Here is an 18,527-nt window from a genome sequence, read left to right as displayed (position 1 = left end):
GTCTTGCGATCCGAGATGGTGAATTTCCGAACCAGGAGGTAATGCAGCTGCTCAGGATGCTCTCAATACAACCTCTGCAGAATGTGGTGAGGATGCGGGGGTGGGAGATGGACTTTTCTCAGCCTTCGCAGAAAGTAGAGACACTGCTGGGCTTTCTTTGCTATGGAGCTGTTGTTGAGAGACCAAGTGAGATTCTCCGCCAGGTGAACACCAAGAAATTTGGTGCTCTTAACGATCTCTATGGAGGAGTCGTCGATGTTCAGCGGAGAGTGGTCACTCTGTGTCCTCCTGAAGTCAACAACCATCTCTTTTGTTCACATTCAGAGACAGGTTGTTGGCTCTGCACCAATCCGTTAGCCGCTGCACCTGCTCTCTGTATGCGGACACATCGTTCTTGCTGATGAGACCCGCCACGGTTGTGTCATCGGCGAACTTGATGATGTGGTTCGAGCTGTGTGTTGCAGCACAGTCGTGGGTCAGCAGAGTGAACAGCAGTGGACTGAGCACCCGGCCCTGGGGGGCCCCCATGCTCAGTGTGATGGTGTTGGAGATGCTGCTTCCAATCCGGACTGACTAAGGTCTCCCAGTCAGGAAGTCTAGGATCCAGTTGTAGAGGGAGGTGTTCAGGCCCAGTAGGCTCAGCTTTCCAATCAGTTTCTGAGGAATGATTGTGTTGAGGAATTCAGGGTTTCCTTCATCGTGTCAGTAGCTTCCTCTTGGTTTTCACTACTGTCAGTCATGCAACTCAGGAATACCAACGCACAGAGATTTTGGAAGGGTTCTTCATTGCTGTTTTTTTGTAACAATTCTGTTTTACCAGTTAGCCCTGAGCTGAACCCCTGAGCCTGGAAAACCGGTGGACCACCCTTTGACCTGTTTGGCATGGGTGACCCTACCAAGAGCCAAAGCATAAAGCCCTGACTCCCAACCAACATAGCTCTCTGGGTCATTGAGGCTCGTAAACCTCCAAACCCTACTGCAAGGCTGTGGTCCTCTTGGAGTTGTATTTTCCACTTCAGGGCAAAAAAGAGTGATCCTCTGTCTGGGATTATCATCTGCCACCTACATGCGATTTTCAGTGTTGGTTGCAGAGACTTATTCATAAAACTAAGGTTACATTTTTGTCCTTCGTCCCACCTCTCTTCACCTTGTTGAGAATGGAGTAGAGAATGATTCAGGATGTGCAGTTTTTTTTTAATGTGGGGCGGGCATCGCTGCCACCCGACTTGAGAGAACAAGGTCTTTGGTCTAACAGGGAGAAGATTTGAGATTCTGCTGCCCAAATTTAGCACTTTGCACATACAAGCTGATGTATCTGAAACACAATCCGAATGTGCTGCACATAGTCATCAAGTTAGTGCAGTGATTCCCAACACGGGAAATAGAAGTCATCGGAGGTGTTCAAGATTCTTGGGGTGGGGGGATAGTAAGCGGTCCCCTAACGAGGCACGCGTCCGGACCGACTGTTAGAGCAGGCATTTCAAAAAAATAAGGATGGGTTACTGGAACACGGGAAGAACCCTAGCTCTGCAGGCGGTGAGCACTCGCCATCACAATGGGTCTGAAACTCGGCGATTTCATCCGACCTTACCAACCAAAGAGACATTATTGGGGATGCATAAAGTAGCAGCCAGGGTGCCCAACAGTTCCCCTTGACTCGCAGCACGGAACAAGTTCATGAAATTTAAGTCAAGTACACCCTCTGAACTTACTGTACAGAAAACAGGTCGCACGATGATACGGTGCTGTCCAGAACCTGCCAACACCGAGGATTCTACTTGAGGTATTCAAAGCGGCCTCGGCTTAACATGTGCGGTGAAGAACCATCTTTGGGGCTAAAGAGACCTAATCTGACTGGTCGGTCACGCTAACTGGAATAGTGTAAAGGTAGCTTGCCGAACACCAGCTCTATCCCGACTAACATTCAGATTCCAATCTGAATCCTTGTCAGCGTAATTTTTACTGTTATGACCGTCTTCATCTTCGCCTCACCGTTACTTTGCTGCCGTCGTCAACATCCGATAGGCAACCCCAGTTTGTGTTCATTTTTGATTTTAATTAAGCCCCATGAATGATGGATAAATATGTACGGTACGATCTCTATGAGCCTGAAAGTGGTGAAGCCTTGAATTCTAATCCTGTTTAGAAACAATGTTACCTAACTGCCCCACCTCCCCCTCGTACCCCATCTGTTATTTATTTATATACACACATTCTTTCTCTCTCTCTCCTTTTTCTCCCTCTGTCCCTCTGACTATACCCCTTGCCCATCCTCTGGGTCCCCTCCCCCCACTTGTCTTTCTCCCCGGGCCTCCTGTCCCATGATCATCTCGTATCCCCTTTGCCAATCACCTGTCCAGCTCTTGGCTCCATCCCTCCCCTCCTGTCTTCTCCTATCATTTTGGATCTCCCCCTTCCCCTCCCACTTTCAAATCTGTTACTAGCTGCCCCTTCAGTTAGTCCTGACGAAGGGTCTCGGCCTGAAACGTCGACTGCACCTCTTCCTACAGATGCTGCCTGACCTGCTGCGTTCACCAGCAACTTTTATCTGTGTTGCTTGAATTTCCAGCATCTGCAGAATTCCTGTTGTTTACCTAACTGGAGCCTGGTTTTATTCCGTTCCCGTCAGATCAGCGATGCCCCATGTGTCTTATTTGTAATACTGTATGTACTGTCTAATGAAGCCATGAAACCAACAAGATTGCAGGAACACTTCCGTAATAGACACCCTGAAAAGGCTACTTATGGTATTACTCAGGTCCAGAAGATGAAAGAAGCATTTGAAAAGCGTTGAACACTCGAGTCATTTGCCAAGAAAGCTAAAAATGACCATGTTAGTGGTCTCATTGCTTCTTATATCATTTCCAAAATGACAGCAAATTGTGGAAAACCTCATACAATTGGTGAGAGATTAATAATGCCTACAGTATTTTAAAATCAATTCCTTTGAGTAATAACTCTGTAGCTCCTCGTATTGATGAAATGAGTGAATGCTTTGAGTATCAACTGTGCACTGACCTACAAAAATCAGAGTCCATTGGACATTTTAGCAACTTTATTAGGTACTGTTTAGCAATCAAAACCTACAGGTAAAGTCAAAAGTTCTACAGCTCATATTGTTTTTGTCTGGCATTTATTTTACATTCTGAGTCACACAAAAAAGTGTAATATTGTAGAGGGAATTGAAAGTGGAATAATTGCAAAAACTTCCTTTAGAAAGCTCTTTGATTATGTATGTCAAATATGGTTCCACAGTTGGAGGCAGTCTTTTACAAGTCGTTACATTATTTAGGAGTAATGTTTCATTCATCTTTTTGACAAAGTCTTAGACAGTAATAATAAAAAATAAATAATAAATAAGGAAAGTCAAAAGTGATTTGCAATCTGGCATTGTGAATTAGTCCCCTCTCTTCTTTTACAAATGAATTCACAGCCTTTAGTTAAATCTACTGCTACATGTAGGTTTCTGAGGCAAAAAATAATGAGAATTTCATCAGCTAATGAGGTTAAATGTACACACATCTGTAGTACGTGAGTATATATTTTAAAATGATTCATAAGATTTATATGATTTAGACATCGTTGGTCAGAACTACATTCATTCCTCATCCTGATTTGCTCCTGAAAAGATGGTATTCAATCAACTTCTTCAATTGCTGCGGTCTGCGGGCGTAAGGACGAGGAGGATTTTGACAGTGACACTATAGGCATGCCAATACATTTGCAATTCAGGTTGACATACGTATGATTTATAGGACATAGAGTGGAGTTGGAGCAGTTTGTATTCCACAGATGTCCTAATCCTGCTGATGGCTTTAGATTTATGGTAATTTTCTGTGCTGCATTTTATAGGTGGCGCACAGCACTGTCCGAGTGAGCTGCTGGTGCAAGGAGTGAAATGCTTAAACTGGTGGATTTAGTGTCATCAAATGGGTCCCGTTGGCCTGGATGATTCTCAAATTCATTCATCCAGACAAATGGGGAATATTCTATTCCAGCAACACACGCAAAATGCTGGAGGAACTCGGCAGGTCAGGCACGCCTATCGAGGGAAATAAACAGTCGACGTTGTTGGCTGAGGGTGGAAATGAAGAGGGTGGAAGTCAGAATATAAAGGTGGGGGGAGGGAGGAACACAAGCTGGCAGGTGACAGGTGAAATCATGTGTGATAGGGTGAGGGTGTGTGGGCGGGGGAGTAGGGATGAAGTGAGAAGAGATAAAAGGCTGAAGGAGGAATCTGATCGAGATTCTCTCCACTCGCCTTTCCCCTCATCGGGGTTCACCTATCACTTGCCAGGTTGTACGACTTCCCCACCCTCCCACCATCTTATTCCGGCTTCTTCCACCTCTTTTCCCAGTCCTGATGAGGGGTCATGGCCGGAAATGTCAACTGTTCATTCTCCTCCATAGATGCTGCCTGACTTGCAGAGTTCTTTCAGTATTCTGTGCGTCTTGCTCAAGATTGTCAACAACTGCAGAATCTCTTGTATTTATTCTATTACGGCCTTGAGTTTAGCCTTGTGGACATTAGAAAGGTACTGGTGAATCATTTGCTATGGAATACTCTTTCTCTGACCTGTTTCTTTAGGTGAAAGGTAGTGTGGCTGCTCCAGTTTCCATCTTTGGCCAAGGGTGAATCCCAGGACTCAATAATAGTTACAATCCAAGTGACAAGGTTCTCAATCTTTAAAGACTGACACTTTGAGGCAAAAGTGGAAGGTCCGATTTTCTGCAGCAACAGGTCAACAGTGAATTTTGGAGGAAGAAATGCAAAACAAACTTAATCTTCAGATTTTCTTTTGGATGGGAACACTGGGTATGTCATCCAACACAAACTCTTTTCCCCCCACAAGATTACGAGAGTTTTCTGGAAACATGAAAGAGATGCAGATTTTTATGTCCGTAATTTTGAGGCTAACTTCTTTGATTACACCATTGATAAGGAATTTGGACTATTAACTTTGGTGTAGAATTGGATCTGGCACTGCCGGAGGACACCGATTCATGTCATCACTTCTTTTTCTGTAAAATAAATTAGATCAATGTTATTAACAGTTGCTGACCCTCTGTATAGACATTCTCTGGCTCTGACTTGGTTTCCAATAACTTGTGAAAATTAGTGGGCTGAGGAGCTTGAGGAGATTTGGTATTTCACCTAAAACACTCGCAAATATCCACAGATATACCGTGAAGAGCATTCTAATTGGCCGCATCACCATTTGTTATGGGAGGGGGCTACTGCACAGGATTGAAGTAAGCTGCAAAAAGTTGTAAAATTAGTCAGCTCCATCATGGGCTCCATAGTCCCACAAAGGTGTTGTCCATCAGGACATGCCCTCTTCTCATTGTTACCATCAGGAAGGAGGTACAGGAGTCTAAAGGCACACTCTCTCAATGACTCAGGAACAGTTTCTTCCCCTTTGCCATCTGATTTCTGAATGAACAATGAACCCATGAACACTACGTCTCTACTTTCAATCACCAGGTACAATCCCTGCCACCTGAGATAAAATATAGAAAGATACCGAGTGAAGTCGGGCAGGAGAACTTTACTTTACCTTATTGTTGCCAAACAATTGATACTAGAGCATACAATCATCACAGCAATATTTGATTCTGCGCATCACGCTCCCTGGAATACAAATCGATAGTAACTATAGTAAAAATTTAAATTATAAATCGTAAATAGAAAATAGAAAAGGGAAAGTAAGGTAGTGAAAAAAAACCACGAGGCAGGTCTGGATATTTGGAGGGTACGGCCCAGATCTGGGTCAGGATCCGTTCAGCAGTCTTATCCCACTTGGAAAGAAGCTATTCCCAAATCTGGCCGTACGAGTCTTCAAGCTCCTGAGCCTTCTCCTGGAGGGAAGAGGGACAGAAAGTGTGTTGGCTGGGTGGGTTGTGTCCTTGATTATCTTGGCAGCACTGCTCCGACAGCATGCGGTGTAAGGCGAGTCCAAGGACGGAAGACTGGTTTGTGTGATATTCACGATCTTCTCCAGCTTCTTCCGGCCTGTCTGTCACAGCCATGGGTGCACAAACAATGGCAAGGGATGTGCATGGGCCTGGTTGGAGTTTGACTGAAAATGGAAAGTGTCACATGTGCATTTGCGGCAGAGATAATTGGAAATTGGGCTGAATTTCCTTCATATCTCAAGGAGAGCTTTGGAGAATGTTGTTGTTTGCTGCTTTAAGAAAAAGGAAGCTTTTATTTTCACTCTTGTAATTCAGGTGTACACTGAGTGGCCGCTTTATTAGGTATCTCCTGTATGTTCATGGTGTTCCGCTGCTGTAGCCCATCCACTTCAAGGTTTGGTGTGTTGTACATTCAGAGATGCTCTTCTGCACACCACTGTTATAACGCATGGTTATTTAGGTCACTGTCACCTTCCTGTCAGCTTGAACTGGTCTGATAACTTTCCTCTGCCCTCTCTCATTAACAAGGCATTTTTGCCTTCAGAACTGCCACTCACTAGATCTTTTTTGTTTATTGCACCACCCTCTATAAACACTAGACACTATTGTTCGTAAAAATCCCAGGAGATCATCAGTTTCTGAGATACTCGAACTACCCCATCTGGCACCAACAAACAATTCACCAACAAAGTCACTTAGATCAAATTTCTTCTGCATTCTGATGTTTGGTCTGAACAACAACTGAACCTCTTGACCATGTTTGCATGATTTTATGCATTGAGTTGCTGCCACATGATTGGCTGATTAGATACTCGCATTTTCAAGCAGGTGTACAGGTGTATTTAATAAAGTGGCAATGAGTTTACTTCAGCATTTTACAGAACCATCAAAGCAACAGAGAAAGTCGTAATCATAGAAGTCATAAAGTCATAAGGGAAAGTATGTACATAACCAAAACATTACAAGTTTCCCCAACCAGAAACCCTGCATGAACCAGTAGATTCATAATCTGCTGATGGCTAGATCTGTGGTGTTTAGGGATGGCAACCATGAGTTATATCAGAAGTCGAGGTATAATCTCTGCGAGGCCATTGTGAGCACAAAGAGGCAATTCTGGACTCAACAGGAATCACACATGAACACTTCATATTTGTACCAATGCTTGCATGATATAACTTCCTACAAGGTGAGACTGGGTGGCAATAACCCATCATTCCCAGACGAGATCAATGCCTTTTTTTGCATGCATAGGGAGAACTACGATACACCGGCATGAGCTCCCATATTCTGGATGACCCTGTAATTTCATTCTCTGCGGAAGACATCCGGGCAACCTTCAAGAGGGTGAATCCACCAAAGGCGTCTTGTCCTGATGGCGTACCTAGCTGAGCACTAAAGAACCGTGGGGACCAACTGACTGGAGTATTTATGGACATTTTCAACCTCTCACTTCGGCAGTCTTAAGATCTCACCTGCTTAAAAAAGGCATCTATTATACCAAGAGCATGGTGATTTGCTGCAGTGACCACCCTCCAGTAGCACATCAACTGTATTAAGACCATAAGAGATAGGAGCAGAATTAGGCCATTTCGCCCTTCGAGTCTGCTCCACCGTTCAATCAAGGCTGATTTATTATCCTTCTCAACCACATTCTCCTGACTTCCTTCCTATAACTTTGATGCCCTTACTCACCAAGAACCTGTCAACATTTGCTTTAATCATACTCAATGACTTGGCCTCCATATCTGTCCATGGCAATGAATTCCACAGATTCACCACCCTTTGGGTACAGAAATTCATCCTCATCTCTGTTCTACATGGACGTCCCTCTATTCTGAGGCTGTGCCCCCTGGTCCTAGACTCCCCCACCATGGGAAACATCCACTTCATATCCACTCTGTCTAGGCCTTTCAATATTTGATAGGTTTTAAGAGATTCCCCCCTCATTCTTCTAAACAGTGAGTACAGGGTCAGAGCCATCACACACTCCTCGTATGTTACCCTTTCATTCTTGTGAACTTCCTCTGGACCCTCTCCAATGCCAGCACACCTTTCCTTAGGTAAGGGGCCCAAAACTACTCACAATACTCTGTGTGGTCTGACCAATGCCTTATAAAGCCTCATTATTACATCCTTGCTCTTATATTCCAGTCCTATCAAAATGAATACTAACATTGCTTTTGACTTCCTTACCACCTACTCAACCTGCAAATTAAACTTTAGGGAATCCTGCATGAGAACACCCAAGTCCCTGTGCACCTTTCATTTTTGAATGTTCTCCCCATTTAGAAAATAGTATATGCCTTTATTCCTGCTACCAAAGTGCATGACCATAGACTTCCCTACACAATATTCTATCTGCCACTTCTTTGCCCATTCTCCCAATCTGTCCAAGTCTTTCTGCAGACTGACTGCTTCCTCAACACACCCTGACCCTCCTCTATCTTTGTACTGTCTGCAAACTTGGCCACAAAGCCATCAATTCCATCATCCAAATCATTGACATATAACGTGAAACAAAGTGGTTCCAATACCGACCCCTACAGAATACCACAAGTCACCAGCTGCCAACCAGAATAGGCCCTCTTTATTCTGACTCTTGCTTCTTGCCAGTCAGCCAATCTTCTATCCATGCTAGTATCTTTCCTGCAATACCAAGGGCTCTTTTCTTGATAAGCAGCCTCACGTGTAGCACCTTGCCAAAGGCCTTTTGAAAATCCAAGTAGACTCTCCCTTGTCTATCTCGCCTGTTATTTCCTCAAAGAATTCCAACAGGTTAGTCAGGCAAAATTTCCCCATAAGGAAACCATGCTGGCTTTGGCCTACTTTATCGCACGCCTCCAAGTATCTTAATAATCGACTCTAACATCTTCCCAACCACTGAAGTCACGCTAACTGGCCTATAATTTGCTTTCTTCTGCCTCCCTCCCTTCTTGAATCTAGTGATTCTTGAAAGATCATTATGAATACCTCCACAATCTCTTCAGTTACCTATTTCAGAATCCTGGGGTGCACACCATCTGAAAGTTGTTGGTGAACACAGCAGGCCAAGCAGCATCTCTAGGAAGAGGTGCAGTGGACATCTCAGGCCGAGACCCTTCATCAGGACGAAGGGTCTCGGCCTGAAACGTCGACTGCACCTCTTCCTAGAGATGCTGCCTGGCCTGCTGCGTTCACCAGCAACTTTGATGTGTGTTGCTTGAATTTCCAGCATCTGCAGAATTCCTGTTGTTGTACACACCATCTGGGCCAGATGATTTATCTACCTTCAGAGCTTTCAGTTTCCCAACCATGCCGGCATTCTGCTAGTGCCTTCCTCAGTGAAGACTGAGAAAAGATACTTATTAAGTTCATTTGCCCCACTTACTACCTCTCCAGCATAATTTTCCAGTGGTCTGGTATCCCCCCTTATCTCTCTTACTCTTTATATATCTGAAAATACTTTTGATATCCCCTATTATAGTAAAGGCTAACTTACCTTTATATTTCATCTTTTCTCTCCTTATGGTGTTTTTTTAGTTGCCTTCTGTTGGTTTTTGAAAGCATTGTAACTTCACACTAATTTTTGCTATACTATATGCCCTCTCTTTTCCTTTTAAGCTGTGTTTGACTTCCTTTGTCAGCCACGGTTGACTCATCCTTGTTTTAGAATACTTCTTCATCTTTGAGATGAGTCAATCTTGCGCCTTCTGAATTGCCCCCAGAATCCCCATCCATTGCTGTTCTGCCATCTTCCAATCAACTTTGGCCAGTTTCTCTCTCATGTCTCTATAAATCCCTTTACTTCACTGTAATACTGATACATCTGACTTTAACTTCTCTCTCTCAAACTGCAAGGTGAATTCTATCATATCATGATCACTGCCTTCTAAGTGTTCCATTACCTTGAACTCCCTAATCAAATCTGGTTCATCATACAACATCCAACACCCAACACAAAAGCCATCTCATAGGCATTCTACAAGTTCCTTCTTTTGGGATCCAGCATCAATTTAATTTTCCCAATCTACCTGCATATTGAAATCCCCCATGACTATCATAACATTGTGCTTATTACATGACTTTTCTATTTCCCATTGAAATTTATAACCCACATTCTGTCTACTGTTCGGCGCCCGTATGTAACTCCCATCAGGGTCTTTTTACCCTTGCAGTTTCTTAGCTCTCCACAATGATTCTATAACGTCTGATCCTATGTCACCCCTTTCTAAGAATTTGATTTCATTTTTTACCAACAGAGCCACTCCAACCCCTCTGCCTACCTGCCTGTCCTGTCAATATAATGTGTATCCTTAGATTTAAGCTCTCAACTATGATCTTCTTTCAGCTATGGCTCAGTGATGCCCACAACATCATACGCAGCAATCTCTTACTGTGCTACAAGATCATCTACCTTATTCCGTACACTGCGTGCATTCAAATATAACACTTTCAGTCTTGCAATCATCCCCCTTTTCAATTTTTTCCCCAGTGTTACATTTCAACTCATCCCAGTGCCTGGAATTTTACCCTCCCATCTGCCTGTCCTTCCTCACTGTCTCACTACACACTGCATCTACTTGTATACCAACTGCCCCATCCTCAGCCCCTATCACTCTGGTTTCCATCCCCCTTCCAACTTAGTTTATACCCATCACAATAGCTCTCGTAATCCTGCCTGCAAGGATATTGGTTTCCCTTGGGTTCAGGCGTAACCTGTCCTTTTGGTACATGTTGTAACTTCCCATAGAGAAATCTGAAACCCTGTCCCGTGCACCACTTCCTCTGCTAGCCATTTACCTGTAATATTGTCCTATTCCTGCCCTGACTAACACATGGTACTGGGAGTAATACAGAGATTACGACCTTGGAGAGCCTGCTCTTCAGCCTCTTCCCTAACTCCCTATACTCACTGCGTGTTTTGAGAGGTTGGCTATGGCAGGAATCAACCGCTGCCCCATTAATGGCCTGGATTTGCTCCAATTTGCCTACCGCCATGACAGGTTAACAGCAGGTGTGAATTCTCTAGTTTTTCACTCTTTTTTGGAACAGGAACTCATATACGTCAGGCTCACTCAACACCATCATCCCATCCAAACTCATCACAAAGATTCACAACCTGGGCCTCTGTACCTCCCCCTGTATTTGGATCCACAACTTACTCGTCAGCGGACGTGAATCATAGGTGGTGATGAGTCAGTTTACCAGAGTGAGACAGGACATCTGCTTGAGTAATGCCACACCAACAACCTCTCACTCAACATTGGCAGAACGACAGGGCTGACTGTTAACTTCAGGAAGGGGAAGGAGGCTGAATGTGCGCCAATCTACAGAGGGGCACTGATGCCGGAGAGAGTCAGCAGCTTTGAATTCCTGGGCATTAACTATTCGGATGGCCTGCCCCAGGCCTAGCTTAGTGATGCAATCGCCAGTGAGGTGTGCCAATGTCTTTATTTTCTTTGGAGGTTAAGGAGGTTCAGCTTGACACCAAACACTCTAACAAACTTCTATAGATGCACTTTTGAGAATATCATGATCTGGTGGAGCAATTTGTATGCACAAGAACATAAGAAGCTACAGAGAATAGTGTACTCTGCCCAGGAGGTGCAAAAGCCTTAAGTCTCAAATCACCAGGTTCAACCAACAGCTACTTTCCTTCAACCACTTAGTTCTTAAACAAACCAGTAAAATGTAAATCACTACAGTTTAGGAACACCATGATCACTCTGCACTACAATGGACATTTTTTTGTTGCAATTGTTTTCTTTCTTGTAAAAGTTGCATGTAATTAATGTTTCTCTTGTCAATGCTCCTTATAGATACCATGTGCCTGTACTGCTGTTGCCACTAAATTTTTTCATTGTTTCTATAAATACATCGACTTGCACACATGACAGTAATATGGACTTTGACTTTCACCATGACTCCACATTTGGTAAATCAACTTTAATTAATTCTGTGATAAAAGCTTGTTTAGTTCCTGTGCTACAGTAGGTGGCAGTATTTTCCAATCACAAACAAGAGAAAATCAGCAGATGCTGGAAATCCAAGCAACACAGACAAAATGCTGGAGGAACTCAGCAGGCCAGGCAGCACCTATGGGAAAAAGTACAGTCGACGTTTCAGGCCAAGACCCTTCGTCGATTCGTCTGATACGTTGATTGTATTTTTTTTCCATAGATGCTGCCTGGCCTGCTGAGTTCCACCAGCATTTTGTGTGTGTTGGCAGTATTTTCCATAAACTTTTCCATAAATTATTTCATAATTCAAAACATGCAAGTTCTCTCTTGAAATTGTAATCCTCCCTGTTGCATAGCCAACACTTGATCAGATTTATTACATTCTTAGATAGATTTGTATATCCCTATAATGTGGTGGTGTCAGGCTGCACGGTAGTGTCTCAGTTAGTGTAGTGCTTTACAGCACCAGTAACATCTTCAAAGTTACATTGACAACCCTGTCAAGCCCTTTAACTAAATTTGAAGTTAACTCCTCTTTATTCTAAGGAGAACAGAATGGATATATTTTGCTTTTCTTCACAAATCAATTAGCTTAGAACTTGGAATGATTATCACCCTCATAATTTATTCTTATCCATCAGTCCACCCATGGAGACAAACTGTAGTCCTGACCAAGAAAACAGACAACAAAGCCCATGTTACATTACCCTATCACCCATCACCTCCCAGCTTCTTACTTCATCCTCCCTCTACTACCCACCCACCTTCCACCTCACTTGGCGTCTCCTATCACCTAACAGCTTGTCCGGCTTCCTCCCCCCCCCCCACCTTTTTATCCTGGCTTTTTCCTCCTTACTTTCCAGTTCTGGTGAAGGATCTCAGCCCAAAATGCCAATTGTTTATCCCCCCGCCCCCATAATTACTGCTCAGCCTGCTGAGTTCTTCCAACATTTTGTGTGTTGTTTTGGATTTCCAGCATCTGCAGAATCTCTTTTGTTTACTATTTATTTGTGCGGTTTTCAATATTCCCTTTTCTTTCTACTTCACTTCTGACATAACACTTTCAACTTCATATGCTTGGAGAACAGCTTTGTCAGTAATGTACTGTATTTCGGTCCTTTGCTCAAGTACCACAATAACTTTAGTTCTGAGTGTCTTGTTGCTTGCTCATCTTTAGATACCGTAAATAACCATCATTAAACATTAGTCCTGCTTAGCTTGAAATTGAAGCTTGCTATTTGAAATTAGCAATTAATATCTATATATCCCATCCTTTTTGTGTTAGCCATGGAGGTCATTCTGAGGGCTGCAGAATCAGTGGGACCAGGTGTCGCACTTGATGGTGGAGGGGAGCTACCACCAATACGAGTGTTCATGGACGATCTCACCCTCTTGGGTCCCAGCACAGAGGCAGTGGAAAATGTACTATCTAGACTCGAGGAGCTAATGGATTGGGGAAGAATGAAGTTCAAGACCAAGAACTCAAGGAGCCTTGTTCTTAGGAGAGGAAAGCTGGTTGACTTTCATTTCATCCTTTGTGGAGAGGAGATTCCATCCATTCAGGACCAACCAGTTAACAGCCTCGGGCGATGGTACCACAGAGGAGCTGAGGGACACCAAGAGGGTTCAAGAGACAGGAGAACAGATCAGCGGGGGTCTGACGTCTGTTGACAAGTGTGGCTTGCCTGGCAAGTTGAAGTTGTGGTTCTTGCAGTACGGACTGATGCCACAGATAATGTGGCCACTAACTGTCTACGAAGTGGCAATGTCCCATGTTGAGGCAATGGAACGGAAGATCAACAAGTATGTGAAGAAGTGGCTTGGAGTACCGAGCAGCCTCAGCAATGTTGCAATCCACAGTAGCCAGACAAAGCTTACCATCCCAGTGCAATCCCTTGTTGAAGAGGTCAAGGTTGCCAAGGTAAGATCATTCTTGATGCTTTGAGACTCAAAAGACCCTGTCATCAAGAACACCCAGCCAGATGTGAGATCAGGCAGGAAGTGGTCAGCCCGTGTAGCAGTCAGCCCGTGTAGCAGTTGATGAGGCAGAGTCTAGATTGAAGCACAAGGAAACAGTTGGGGGTATCCAGCTAGGCCGCCAGGGACTTGGATGGACAACTCACAAGTGGTGGTCATCTTCTACAGGTAAGGAGCGCCGTGAGCTTGTAACACAAGAAGTATGAGAGGTAGAAGAGGAGAAGAGGTTAGCTAAAACAGCTGGCCTGGCCAAACAAAGGGCTTGGACCTGGTGGGAAAGTGTTGGACAACGACATATATTTTGGAATGTTCTGTGGCAGATGGAAACGCTCCGCATTTCTTTTCTATGCAGAGCAGCATACGATCTGCTCCCAACACCTGCCAACCTCAGCACCTGGTATGAAGATAAGACAGACAGGTGTGCTGCTTGTGGCGAGAAGGGAACACTTCAACTTATTTTGAGTGCATGCAGAGTCAATCTTTCCAGCAGCATGTACACTTGGAGACATAACAACGTTCTCAAAGTTGTGACAGAAGCAGTTGAGCAGAGAGTACTGCAGCACAACTTATCTCATGCCCCATGCTGCACAGAACATCGCATATCATTTGTGAAAGAAGGCTCCAAGTCAAGGATGTACAGCGCAGGCTCACGATCAAGCATACCTTCTTCAGCCAATGATTGGTGTGTCAAGGCCAACCTGGACGGGAAGGGCAGTTTCCCGGAGCAAATAGCTTTCACCACATCGCGTCCAGATATAATCGTATGGTCTGACACCAGTAGAGAAGTGGTTATTGGTGAACTCACAGTCCCCTGGGAACACAACATCGATGAAGCCCATGAGCGCAAGTTAACCAAGTATGCAGAATTAAGATCAGAGTGCAGAGACAGAGGGTGGAAGGTCTCATGCTATCCATTCGAAGTAGGCTGCCGTGGGTTTATTGCGTTCACTCTCCAGAAGTGGCTGCGTGACCTTGGCTTCACTAGAAGAGAGATCAAGTCAACCAGCAGGGCTGTAGCTGAGGCAGCAGAGAAAGGATCAGCATGGGTGTGGACCAAGTGTGTCCAGAGGGGCAGATAGTCAGACAGTGTATACATATCTTGCAAACTCTTCAGTAGTTGCATAGACACCTGAAGAGCAGACTATCTGTTGGATGGAAGTGACTGATAGAGGCAGATGCCAAGTTTTTAAGCTCACCAGTGGGAGGTGGTGCTTTAGCACTGCTGGCCCACCACCTCGAGGGAGTCTTGATCATAAGCGGGCCGAAACTCCTGAAGACAAGTGGCAGATCAACTGATGATCCCACTGGTGATAGCACAGGACAGTTAACATCTTAGTCCAAGTGTATTTTTAACTCTTACTAAAGGCCTAGAAAGACCATATGCAGGAGACATATGATTATAAAATAGTGCTGAAATGAGGGACTAGTAATTGTAAATACGGAACAACAAAATTATAGTATCAAATGACGAAGTTAAGTAGAACATCTGGTGCTCCTGGTGTGGCCTTCTGTATATCAGTGAGACCCAACGTAGATTGGGAGACCGCTTCACCGAGCACCTACGCTCCGTCCGCCAGAAAAAGCAGGATCTCCCAGGAACCACCCATTTTAATTCCACTTCTCATACCCATTCCGATATGCCTATCCATGGCCTTCTCCACTGTCATGATGAGGCCACGCTTAGGTTGGAGGAACAACACCTTATATTCCATTTGGGTCGCCTCCAACCTGATGGCGAGCATCGACTTCTTAGACTTCCGGTAATGCCCCCCAGCCCCCCTCCCCTTCACCATTTCCCATCCCCTTTTCCCTCTCTCACCATACCTCCTTGTCCGTCCATCGTTTCCCTCTGGTGCTCCTGCCCCCTTTTCTTTCTTCCATGACCTTCTGTCTCTTTCACCAAGCAACATCCCAGCTCTTTACTTCATCCCTCCCCCTTCAGGTTTCACCTATCACCTTCTGTTCCTCTCTCCCCTACAGCGCCCCCCCCCCCACCTTTTAAATCTACTCCTCAGCATTTTTCTCCAGTCCTGCTGAAGAGTTTCAGCCCGAAATGTTGACGGTACTCTTTTCCACAGAAGCTGCCTGGCCTGCTGAGTTCCTCCAGCGTTTTGTGTGTGTGTTGCCTGGATTTCTGGCATCTGCAGATTTTCTCTTGTTTGAAATATTTTTTTAAAGAGTTATTTGACACGCACTTTGAAACGTGCTGAGAAATGCACCACTGGAGGCGTCTCAAATCGTTAAGGATGGTGCTGGGCGGCTCTCAGGTGCTGCCATGCTTCCAGCACCAACAGAGCGCGCTCACAACTCACTAACTGCACGTCCTCGGGGAAAAAATGTACGCGTTAGAGTTGGTAAGATACAGGCATGCTATGTTGGCGCTGGGAGCACAATGACACTTGCCGGCTGCCCCCAGCACATCCTGGACTGTGTTGGTCACTGATGCAAATGTCACATCTCACATGTGATAAATACTGCGAATCTGTGCAACTTTAAATTAATCTTTGCAAGATTATTTCAGGAATGTACAATTACCACAGCAAAGATGGATTTGTGGTCGCGATGTTTTGTGGCCCGGGTGGAATGTCCAAAGAGAGTCCAGCGCTCTCTCGCTCGTCTCATGTCCATGGAATTTACTGCACTCAGCAAACTAACCACTGTCTGGATCGTGCCTGCTGTGAGCTAGAGATTGCACAGTAGCACTCGAGACAACCCATTCCCCCGGTTGTTCCACAAACACGAGATCATCTGCAGATGCTGGAAATCCAAGCAACACACACAAGATGCTGGAGGAACTCAGCAGGTCAGGCGGAATCTATGGAAAAGAGTAAACAGTTGACATTTTGGACCGAGACCTTTCATCAGGACCCGGCCTGCTAAGTTCCTCCAGCATTTTGTGCATGTTGCTCCTGTTGTTCCACTGTGCCCCAACCACAGGTGCTTTTGTATTTTTAATACATTCCATCAAAAATGCGTGTTAGACCATAAGACATAGGAGCAGAATTAGGCCATCTGGCCCATCGAGTCTGCTCGGCCATTCAATCATGGCTGATCCTTTTTTCTATCTCTTCTTTAACCCCAGTACCCGGCCTTCTCCCAGTAACCTTTGATGCCATGTCCAATCAAGAACCTGTCAACCTCTGCCTTAAATACACCCAATAACCTGGCCACCACAGCTGCATGTGGCAACAAAGTCCACAAATTCACCACCCTTTGGCTAAAGAAATTTCTCCGCATCTCTGTATTGAATGGACACCCTTCTATCCTGAGGCTGTGTCCTCTTGTCCTAGACTCTCCCATCATGGGAAACATCCTTTCCACATCTACTCTGTCTAGGCCTTTCAACATTCAAAAGGTTTCAATGAGATCCCCCTCATACTTCTGAACTCCAGCGAGTACAGACCCAGAACCAACAAATGTTCCTCATATGATAACCCTTTCATTCCTGGAATCATCCTTGTGAACCTCCACTGGACCCTCTCCAATGTCAGCCCATCTTTTCTAAGATGAGGAGCCCAAAACTGTTCACAATACTCAAGGTGAGGCTTCACCAGTGCCTTATAAATCCTCAGCATCACATCCTTGATCTTGTATTCTAGACCTCTTGAAATGAATGCTAACATGGCATTTGCCTTCCTCACCACCAACTCAACCTGCAGGGTAACCTTCAGGGTGTTCTGCACAAGGACTCCCAAGTCCCTCTGCGTCTCAGATTCCTGGAGATTCTCCCCATTTAGAAAATAGTTTGCATGTATATTTCTTACTACCAAAGCGCATGACCATGCATTTTCCAACATTGTATTTCACTTGCCACTTTCTTGCCCATTCTCCTAATCTAAGTCCTCCTGCATCCTACCTGTTTCCTCAACACTACTTGCCCCTCCACCAATCTTCGTATCATCTGCAAACTTGCTAACAAAGCCATCTATTCCAATATCTAAATCATTCATATACAGCATAAAGAGAAGCGGTCCCAACACCGACCCCTGCGAAACACCACTAGTCACTGGCAGCCAACCAGACAAGGATCCTTTTATTCCCACTTGCTGCCTCCAGCCAACCAGCCGATGTTTTAACCATGTTAGTAACTTTCCTGTAATGCCTTGGGCTCTTAACTTGGTAAGCAGTCTCATGTGTGGCACCTTGTCAAAGGCTTTTTGAAAGTCCAAATATACAACATCCACTGCATCCCCTTAATCTATCCTACTTGTAATCTCCTCAAAGAATTCCAGCAGGTTCATCAGGCAGGATTTACTCTGAAGGAAACCATGCTGACTTTGTACTATCTTGTCCTGTGTCACCAAGTACTCCCTCACCTCATCCTTAACAATTGACTCTAACATCTTCCCAACCACTGAGGTCAGACTAACTGGTCCATAATTTCCTTTCTGCTGCCTTCCTCCTTTCTTAAAGACTAGAGTGACATTTACAATTTTCCAGTCCTCTGGCAACATGCCAGAGTCCAATGATTTTTGAAAGATCATTTCTAATGCCACCACAATCTCTAATGCTACCTCTTTCAGAACCCTAAGGTGTAGTTCATCTGGTCTGGGTGACTTATATACCTTTAGGCCTTTCAGTTTTTGAGCACCTTCTCTCTTGTAACAGTAACTGCACCCACTTCTCTTCCTTCACACACCACAACATCAGGGATACTGCTAGTGTTTTCCACAGTGAAGACTGATGCAAAATACT

General features: G+C 44.7%; 1 protein-coding gene across 1 annotated transcript in view; it reads right to left on the bottom strand.

Annotated features, from left to right (window-relative positions):
* Positions 1-3,056: 3,056 nt before the first annotated feature.
* The window catches only part of LOC140195872 (uncharacterized), a 128,619-nt gene continuing 113,148 nt past the window's right edge, over positions 3,057-18,527 (bottom strand). Inside the window, exon 11 of the mRNA XM_072254512.1 lies at positions 3,057-5,022. Within this exon, the coding sequence (XP_072110613.1) occupies positions 5,011-5,022 (12 nt within the window). The 3' untranslated portion in view covers positions 3,057-5,010. The remainder of the gene's footprint in view (positions 5,023-18,527) is intronic.

This window comes from Mobula birostris, chromosome 4 (assembly GCF_030028105.1).
Source record: "Mobula birostris isolate sMobBir1 chromosome 4, sMobBir1.hap1, whole genome shotgun sequence".
Classification (NCBI taxonomy): Eukaryota; Metazoa; Chordata; class Chondrichthyes; order Myliobatiformes; family Myliobatidae; genus Mobula; species Mobula birostris.
This window is presented reverse-complemented; position numbering and strand designations above follow the sequence as displayed.